This window comes from Vitis vinifera, chromosome 1 (assembly GCF_030704535.1).
Source record: "Vitis vinifera cultivar Pinot Noir 40024 chromosome 1, ASM3070453v1".
NCBI classification, from domain to species: Eukaryota; Viridiplantae; Streptophyta; class Magnoliopsida; order Vitales; family Vitaceae; genus Vitis; species Vitis vinifera.
The window spans coordinates 3795687-3805557 of NC_081805.1; the positions used below are offsets into that span (position 1 = coordinate 3795687).

General features: G+C 33.8%; 1 protein-coding gene across 5 annotated transcripts; it reads left to right on the plus strand.

The window, feature by feature from the left end:
- Positions 1-434: 434 nt before the first annotated feature.
- LOC100264466 (uncharacterized) lies at positions 435-7418 on the plus strand. 5 transcript variants are annotated; one of them, XR_788036.3, is made up of 8 exons: positions 435-545; positions 644-719; positions 794-855; positions 1093-1229; positions 2296-2506; positions 5010-5182; positions 6642-6845; positions 6992-7418. XR_788036.3 is itself a non-coding variant. In XM_059738675.1 (7 exons), the coding sequence occupies exons 1-6, from the start codon at positions 468-470 to the stop codon at positions 5175-5177; spliced, it is 732 nt and encodes a 243-aa protein (XP_059594658.1). In that variant the 5' UTR covers positions 435-467; the 3' UTR covers positions 5178-5182; positions 6642-7418. The 5 variants fall into 5 exon arrangements, 3 of the variants coding, with proteins under 3 accessions (XP_059594658.1, XP_002283125.2, XP_010663376.1); XR_009466242.1 differs by having other exon boundaries at positions 806-855; XM_059738675.1 differs by having other exon boundaries at positions 6642-7418.
- The last annotated feature ends 2453 nt before the right edge of the window (positions 7419-9871 follow it).

A 9871-nucleotide genomic window follows, 5' to 3' on the forward strand; every position in this document is an offset into this window, starting at 1 on the left:
ACTATATAATTATTTCTTAAAAGAATCCTAAAAAACAAGTGAAAATAATAAAAAATAACTAAAAAATGTTTTTGAAAATGCTTGGTTTTTTGTTCATAAAAACAAAAAAAGAAAACAATTTTTTACTACCAAACATATTTCGTGGTTTTTTTGGGAATAGCAGAAAATTGTTATAAAAAACAATTCTCGGCCCTTTATTACAATTTTTTTTTGTGAGTCCTTATGTTCTCTTTTCTGACATTTCTGTTTTATTTTGCATTAAATTATCATTTATTTTTTTAGATTTCAGTCTTATTACAATAATTGAAGTACTTAAAGGCTTAAAGCTTAAAGGTTAGAGAAGTGTTTGGGCTGGGCCAAAAGAGGCTTTTGGATGGAGATACCAAACGAAGCCCAAGACCTCTGAGCCCGCGGCTATGGCGTTTGGGCGGGGGATTTAGAAATAGAGGGAGCCGTGGAGTCTACGAATGAAGGGGAAGAGAGAGACAGAAAGAGAGGGAGAGAGAAAGAGAGGAAGGGAGATAGAGAGAGAGAAGTGGAAGATGGTGGGTGTCTCTCCGGCGCTGGTGGTCTTAAGTGGGTGGAATTTTGAAGTTTGAATATCTAGGGTTTGAGTGTCTAACTGGAATTGTGATTTTTGCAGGAGAAATCAACAGAGGAACTTGAACCGCTTTTCGATTACAGTCGAGTCCAGCCTTTCAATTTCGTACCCCTCGACGGTCAGTTTAACACCCACTCTCTCTTTGTATTTCTCTTCGTTTCTTTCTCTGTGACTTTCCTTCTTTATGGGCAGACGATGATTCAGATTCATCCCCGAATCTGACCCCTAAACGAAAAAAGCTTTCCAATTCTTCTGTAAGATCTCTCTCTTTGTATATTTATGTGTGCATGGATGTACGCATGTGCGCGTTTTCTGACGTCTCTTACTTTGAATTGAATTTGACTCATTTGAGTGGAGATGGTACTTGAGAATGGGGTTGCTTTCATGGATTTTGCATGTGTGTGTACCTGAGTGTTTGTGGGCGTGGTTTTTTATTTTTTATTTTTTATTTAAGATATATTGTGTATTAATTGGGGAATTTGGTTGAAAAGGAAGAGAAGAACGAGAATGTTACACAGGTGATTGATTGCAAAGAAAACGAGGAAGAAGATTGGCTACCTCCACCTCCCAAGCTTTCTGTCGATGTGCAAAACCAGCTTGGTGAGGATTCGACTCTAAAGCAGCTCAGGTATTCACAAATTGTTCCTTATCTGGAATACAATATAGAGAATACTAAATTGCATGTAGCAATCACACAAATATGCTTCTTGGTATAGAGAAAATGGCAGGAATGTAACTCTGCATAATGTAGGCCTTGTATGGAATATAATATAAAAAATTGCTGAATGGCATTAAGCAACCACTCAAATTGAGTCTTGGAATATATATGATGGCAGGGATGTAACTTATTGAAACATGAGGAGTAATTATTGTTTGTGTCTCTTTAAGTAAGCCATCTATGGGATATCTTCCTATGATTAAGAATTGCTTTACAATATAGGCCTTCTCCACTCGCCCCTTGTAAACTTACTAATCTATTGACCAGCTGGAAGCTCTTTGTATCTGATCATTGGCATAAACAGTTAAAAGCTTATCATGGGTGCCCTGTAATTACATTTGCAGCATTCTTACAGAAAGCTGTTATGATTCCTTCATTAGCTTGACATGGCATAGGTGTCTAAAGTGCCCCTACAAGAATTTACTGAAGTAAAGTGCACACCAACTAGGTATCACACTTATTTGCTATGCACAAATTTGACAGACATAAAGGTAAGTATTGGACACAGATGGACATGAGTGTTGTGTTAAAATTTTCTAACACACTAACCATCAATAGGGACAAGTGTCCTATGTATATAATCTGATAGATTCAGCCTATACAAAAGGAAAAAAAGGGGGGAAAAAAATATGTCAGCGAGTTTTTAATTTATTTTTATTTTTGAGACCATTTTCTGTAACCTCTAGCCATGTAACTTGAGAGGACTAAGCTATGAGTATCTTGTGACATGTGGTGAGAAAGATTTTATACATTGTAATCTCATGGAAGATGATAGATGTGGTCCTGCTACTATGGGTATTGAAATGGTAACTATTGGTCAATTGGTCCATAATTTATCAAAACCCCTTTGGCTTGCCAAATTGTAGTTCAATAATGTTGTCCTAATGCTATTTACCTTTTTTGTTTCTTTGAATTTGGTTTTCCTCCTGATATTTTACTCTCACTTTTGCTGATTAAATGTGTTCCCTGCATGCAGGTTAAAGAAGCAGGAGTTGCTGTTATTTGCTGAATCAGCCAAAGATGTGCTGCGAACTGTGGAAGAGTCTGCAAAAAGAGAACTTGGCAGTTCATTACAGTCTTCTGTTGAAAGTGTTGCAAGCCAACCATCCAAGCCTCCTTGTGAGAGAGCTAAAATAGTTATTTCTATCCAGGACAAGGATGGCCTCAAGCAATTTCGCATATATATGGTATACTTTTGCTCAGAAAGTTTATAAAAGTTTTCTCTCTATGATTTGTATGCATCTATTTGCCGATGCATGTCCTAAATTGTTGGCTAGTTTGGCTATTTTGATATAAGAAAGGAGGTTCAACAAAGTTAGTTCAAGAAATTTTCCACTAAAGGTTGGTTGTTGGATGGGGGTTGAACCTTGCTATGCAAGGAAGTCCAAAAAGCCCTTCAAGATGGTGTGGTTTGAAGGAGGAAATGGCTACAAGTTGGTGCTACATAGCAACAATGTCAATAGATTCTTGATATGCTCAGTTTTGTTAACAAAGGAGAAAAGGTTCTCCTTAGTATTCCCGTAAGGTAAGGATCTTCTAGGGAGATGGAAGACCCTAGCCACCAAGTTGAGGAGCATTAGAGTTGTTCCTTGCCCAGGCCTTAGGCGGCCCCCAAGGTGGATTTACAATGAGTGGAGGAGAGTGGAGGTGAAGTCCTGCCAAAGTGTGTTTCTTTTGCATAGGTAGTGATTAAAGGTAAGAGGAAGGTGAGTGAGGCAATTTGGATTCAGATGGAGGAGGTTGAGGAGGTTTTCTAGACCAGATGTTGGATGTGGGCTCTTTGAAATCTAGGGCTAGTGAATTTTGGAGATTGAAAAGAAATCTTCGACCGATTTTATTGGGAGGTTCTCTCATCGTGTTTGAGTTTTAAGAATGGTTTAAAGTTGAAAGGGTATGACATATGGGGAACATTTTTTACAAGGGGAAAAGATTGCGGACTGACAAGTGAGGGTCAGAAGTTGGCTATTTTAAGGATGAGGCTTGTGCTAGTGAAGTGTGGGTGAGAGTGATTGGATTGCCTCTATTTTGTTGGATGAAGGAAGGATCAGAGGCAGAAAAACTCCTTTTCACTTCGAAAATATGTGGTTGAAAGTGGAGGGGTTCAAAGACTTGGTCAGGAATCGGTGGACAAGCTATAATTTCAAGGGATCTTGCAGTCACATTCTTGCTACTAAATTAAAGGCTCTGAAGTAGGATTTGAAAGTTTGGAATAGAGAGGTGATAGGGAATGTCTCCTTGAATAAAAACATCGTTCTCAATTGGATTGGTTTTTGGGATGCCAAAAAAAGAGACTGTGGTCTCTCGTTAGAGGATTCCGAGGCTAGAAGATGCGTAGTGGAGTACTTCAGCAAGTGGGTAGTCATGGAAGAGATCTCTTGGAGGCAAAAGTCAAGAGAATTGTGGTTGAAAGAAGGTGGTAAAAACTCAAAGTTCTTTCATAAGATGGCTACATCCGGAGAAGGAATTTTTTATTTTCTATTACAGTGGATGGTAGGAAATTGACTGAGGAAACAGAGATAAAGAAGGGGGTGGTTAATGCATTCCAGAATATTTTTTCAGAGACATGGGACTGGAGATTGAGCATTTCTGAATTGTCATTCTCCTTTGTGGACAGTGTTAAGGCAGGGCTCCTCGAGGATGCTTTTTCTAAGGAAGAGATCCAGACTACACTCTCTAGTTTGAGTGGGGATAAAGCCCATGGACCGGATGGGTTCACTTTGGCTTTTTGGCAATTTTGTTGGGACATATAATGGGCTTTTTTTTTGCTGAATTTCATGATTCGGGCCATTTCAAGAGAACTTTAAATTCCACCTTTATTGTTCTCATACCTAAGAAAGGGGGAACAAATGATTTGAAGGATTTTCGTCTTATAAGCTAAGTGGGGAGTTTTTACAATCTTCTAACTAAAGTTTTGGAAAATAGATTGAAAACAGTGATGGGGAAAGTGATTTCAAATTCCTAACACGCCTTGTTGAAGGTAGGCAAATTTTGGATGTTGTCCTTATAGCAAATGAGGCCTTAGACTCAAGACTAAAAAGTGCAAAGGGTGGCATTTTTTGCAAGATGGATATTGAAAAGGCGTATGATCATGTGAATTGGGCTTCTTATTAGCAATCATAGAAAAGATGGGGTTAAGTGGGTTAGTTGGATGAGGTGGTGTATTTCTTAAGCTCATTTTGTCGATCTTGTTTAATGATGGTTCCCCATTAGGCTTTTTCCAAAAATTTTAGAGGCTTAAGACAGGGAGATCATCTTTCTCCTTTCCTCTTCATTTTGGCAACGGGGTCGCTGTCTTGTATATTGAAAAGGGCTTTACAAGGGGGGGCTATCTTAAGGGTATCATGGCTAGTGGGAGAGGAGGCGAGGGCGGGGCAGTGTCTCTTCTTTTATTTGCTAATGATACCCTAGTTTTTTTATGATCCAAGCAAGAAGCATGTGGAGGTCTTGAGTTGGGCTTTCATGTGTATCCCAGCATTTTATATAATTCTTTATGCAAGTGCCATGTAACTGAATGTGAATACCAAATGCATCTCAATTTTTTTTTTCTTTCTAGTCAAATTAAATATATGCATCTCTTTTCCTTTGTGCATATTTTGTGATCCAATTTTATACTATTATTTTGTAGTAATTTTTTTTTATTTGACATAAACTGTATGTTTGATGTCATTAAGAGTTACTCCATCTTTGTAGGATGACAAGTTTGAGCGGCTTTTTAAGATGTACGCGGATAAACTTAAGCTTGACCTGAAAAGCTTAATTTTTTGTTTTGATGGGGATAAAATTAGTCCCACAGCAACTCCTGATGAGCTTGGGATGGAGGACAATGACATTGTTGAAGTGCACATTAAATCAAGCTAACTGAGGTAAAAGATCAACTTTAGCAGCAAACCTCTAGTTTCCCTTTCTGTGGTTCTGAAATTGTGGCAGATGCTTGTGATCCTATTTTGGCTACTGGTTAATTTTGATGCATGTAAGTGAATGTGTTCATATTGGATGGATCTTACTATGGGTATCCTTAGGTTATGTCATATTTGTGATATGGTTGTAACAGTTGCTGCTTTAAACATAGTGAATCTTGCCAAAAGTGGAATTTGGAACTTTTAGTGTCTTATAATCCTAAAACTCATTTGCGCACAACAGACACTGAGGCATAGAGTTGGCAGGTGACACAGTGAATCTTTAAGATGAAAATTTTTTCATAGCTTAGGGGCTCCCCATTCATCATGCTCTTTTCCAAATGAAACAAATACTCACATAAAAAAAGAAGTAATTCCTGAATGGTGAAACCTGAAGATAGAAATCTTATTTCTTAAGGATGTTAATTTAATAGGGTAATTGTCAGCCCTTGGGATAGGTGGCAAGCGTTTGTACTGTTGTGGTGGATATGGGGGATATTCGAGGTTTAGTTCCATGTACCCAAAAAAAGGGGAAACCTGCCAATAAAAAATAGACTACTTATCACTCTCATGTCCCAGCTTTCCTATCACTGTTCTCTAGATTCTGCAAACAGAATTAGTTCTTAACATTATAACCATTGCTAGCTTCAAATTTCCCATATTTCAAAACATTGTCTTTGTAAAGGAAAGGTCCCCGAGTTACAACATATTTAATTCTATTTGAGAGAAAAAATTTGAACTGTTTACTTTAACTACAAAAACCATTTTTATGTGGTTTTAGGAGAACCAACATAAAATATATGCAACTTAAGGCTTATGTGATGGATTGTGTAAAAAATGGTGGGACCAGAATGTACGTTACAGTAGGCTCACATCAGGGGTATTTTTTGAGCTTGTTTTTCAAAACAAATTTGCGCCTTATCTATGATGTGGTCTCAGTGAATAACTTAAGCAGAAGCAAACACAGGACTAGCATTTTGAGGGTTGCTTAGGAATTTAACAGTTTTAAACTGCCGTGGAAATTTGATGTTCGAGGTGTAACTTGATTAAGGGCATGCATCATAATCAAGTTGTGGTAATGGTAAATTAATGGATTAAAGACTCTCTCTCTCTCTCTCTCCCTATATATATATATGCACACACCGGGGTTGAAAAAAATTGCAAATGTGAAGATCACTTGGCAAAGATGTTATAACATATTCTGCTTACATATGCAAATGTCAAGAGAACATTTGAAGGTGCATTTCCCTAGAAAAAAATATTTCTGAGGGTCACAAATATTATCCAAAAGCTTCCTGAAGGCTTTCAAATTGTTCTGTTATAATCTTAATCAAACTTTCATTAGTTTGTGACATGAATCTCATTGAAAATAGGTTTTCTTATACTATGAGCCAAATAATCATGGGTAATTGGAACAATGACTCAGGTCTAATGTACCGGCAAAGAAAGTCAGAGCAAGGGATGTAAATAGGTGGATAGTTTAGAAGTGATTTCACAGACATTTTGGCATGTTTAGTGATGCCATGACACGGGTGGACAAGAGGGAGGGGATGGTGGAAGCATGATAATGCTAGAAATTATCATGCAGATCTCTATTAGCGTGCATGGGGGAGAAAGAGAGCAACTCCATGTACACTCAATCTCTATTATTATTTTAATTCTCTCCTCACTTTGCCACCTGATTGTCAGTTTAATTTTCATTTTTTCTTGTTTTTTAATGGCTGTTTGCATTAACTTCCTCTTTGATTTTCTCTAATCGCTGCTTCTTTGACGCAGGTCTTTTGCTTCAGCTGTGGCTCCATAATCAACTTGTGTTGCTCTTTTGGAGCTCGCCATTTTCCCAACTTTTTGGCCCTCAGTTGCTGTGCCATGCAAAATTTTGGGATTTTCTAGGCAACAACAGTAACTATTATAAGCTTATAAGTTGCTTAATCATAAGAAAGTGGGTTTCGGAACAAAAAACAATTCTCCCATGCTTATGTCCTCATGTAACTATATGTTGCTAAAATTGTTTATGGACAGGACCATTAACTTATAGTTGTTTGTACAGACATCATGGATTTCTGCTTCTTGATTTAAATTAGACGTGGGTGTCATTGTATATTTGCTGAACCCAAAGTCCAGATTGGAGCTAGAATAAATATATTCAAGAACATGCATGTACCTTGAGAAAATGCTGAAATGAAATCAATCAATTTTGTCCTGCAGGGAGATCAAATGTTTTTCTTTTATTTCTCATTTTTTTCTAGTACTTGGAAAATCAATCAATTTTGCCTGCGAAAGATTATTTTCCCTTTTTGATGAGGAGGATGTCTTCCATTGTTCCTTTTCGTGCCTGGGCTTTCTAGAGGCTGAAGTAAATGGTGGGTGCCCACTTCCAGTTGGTTGGAGGTGTTAGCTTGAAGCACCCAAAATGCAGCTTTGACTCGGTTGTGGCAGCGATGGGCTTGAGGAAAATGTTGTTTACGGCACTCAAAAGAGTAGTAGAGTAACAAGGTATCGTCTAAATTCAGAGGTAGTGGGTGGCACCATGTGCGAGTGCTGGACGTGATTGCTGCCCTAAGGTATCGTTTAAACTCAAAACTGTAGTATTCCCCTGTTTCTCATGGTCATTGCAGTGTGAACAAAGAATTGCTGCTTTTGTGCCCACACGAGCACATGCGCCATAGATGAGAAAAGCACGTCTTGAATTTTGATAGTTTTGTTCCAGGATGAAAATATATCAGAAATATTAGTAAAATATAAAATATTACATATTTTGACAAAAACAAAAATCATAAAATAAATAAAAATATATATATAGTAAAGTTGTTTTGTAAATATAATTGCTGTAAATATGGTCAAGAATAATATTTATCAATTTTTTTTTAGAAAAAATCATCTTAAATTCCTTTAAAACATGTTTTATTACATTATAGATAAAAAAATTAAATGAATTTATATAAAATATTTTATTTGAAATTTAATTTTTAAAATTTTATCATAAATTTATTGTCATAATTTTTTGTTATTGATATTAATTTATTTAAATAATTAAAATAATTAAAAATTATATTAATAATTTATTTTATCAAATTAATTTTAATTTATAAAACATTATAACTTTGCTATTTTTTATATTTTAGAAAACTTTAAATAAATTCATATTTTTAATATTTTAAAATAAAAACAACTAAAATTAAAAGGATAAATATAAAAAAATTAAAGTGAAGTAATAATAATTTTTTATAACATATTTATACAAGTGAGACACATCAAAAAATGACACAAGTAATTTATAGTCCTACTACACATACAGTGAAATTTGGATAAATAAATATTTGATAAATTAATGAACTTAAATAATAAAATTTTCTAATATTAATTTGATTTAATGTATTAAATTAATAATCATATTCAATTGAGATGATATGCTCTTTATTCATTTTTTTTTTACCTTATAACATATTCTCGCAAGTGAGAAACACCAATGCGTGACACAAGTAACTTATAGTCTTACATATACATACAATGATGAATAAATATTAGATAAATTAATTAACTTATTTAAACAATAAATTTTCTAATCTCAATTTGGTTTAATATACTCAATTAATAATCTTACCATGAGCTTGCTTCACGGTATTTTTTAAAAATATTTTTAGCCTTAAAAATATTTTTTTTGACTAAAATTGAAGTATTTAATAAAATTTATAAAACACTTTTAAAACTAGTTTGAATGTGATTTTAGAAAACTTTTTTTTTTAATCATTTAAATATTAGAAACATTATAAATGTTTTTTAAAATCATTATTAAACGCACTCTAGATCATTAAAGAATCACTTATAGTGCTTTAAAATATATATATATATATATATATATATATATATATATATTCCGTTTAATAGTAATTTTAAAAAACATTCATAATATTTCTAATATTTGAAATTTTTTATCATACAAGTGTTAAAAAGTCTAAAATTATTTTCTAAAATCAGTGATAAATCACTCTTATAATATTTAACATTGATTATAGAAAGTATTTTTTATCCTTTTTAATATTTGAATAAAAAAAAATTTAAGTGTTAAAAAGATTAAAAATATTCCCAAAATTACCATCAAACGGATTCTTCATCAATGATTATTTCAAAAACATTTTTTTAGTTTTGCTAAAAACACTTCGAGAAAAAAAAATATATAAAATGTACTATGAATATATAAAACAATATTTTTTTAAAATAAAAATAAAAATTCTAGGAAATATAAATTAATAATTGATGAAAAAATATCAAATAAAATACAAAATCCAGTCACTTTTCACTATTTATATTTTCTCAATTTAACTTTTTCTCAAAATATGCGCTTTCTTATACATAAAAAAAAAACTCAATTTCATTCTTAATCTTTTTCAACGCATACACTACTTCTAATATATATTTTTCGTTTACAAGAGATGTAATAGAAATATGATTATCTCTTTAAACTACTAAATATTCATTTACCGAGAAATTAATAAATTATTTATTCATTATAAATCAATAATCCTACTAATAATTTTTCTTGGTCTCAAAAGTATCATTTTTAAGAAGTTTTATCATAACTTTGTTACCTAACTTGATAATTACAAGCCAATCTTCAGACTCTGTAAACCACCTTCCTATCACGATTTTGGATAT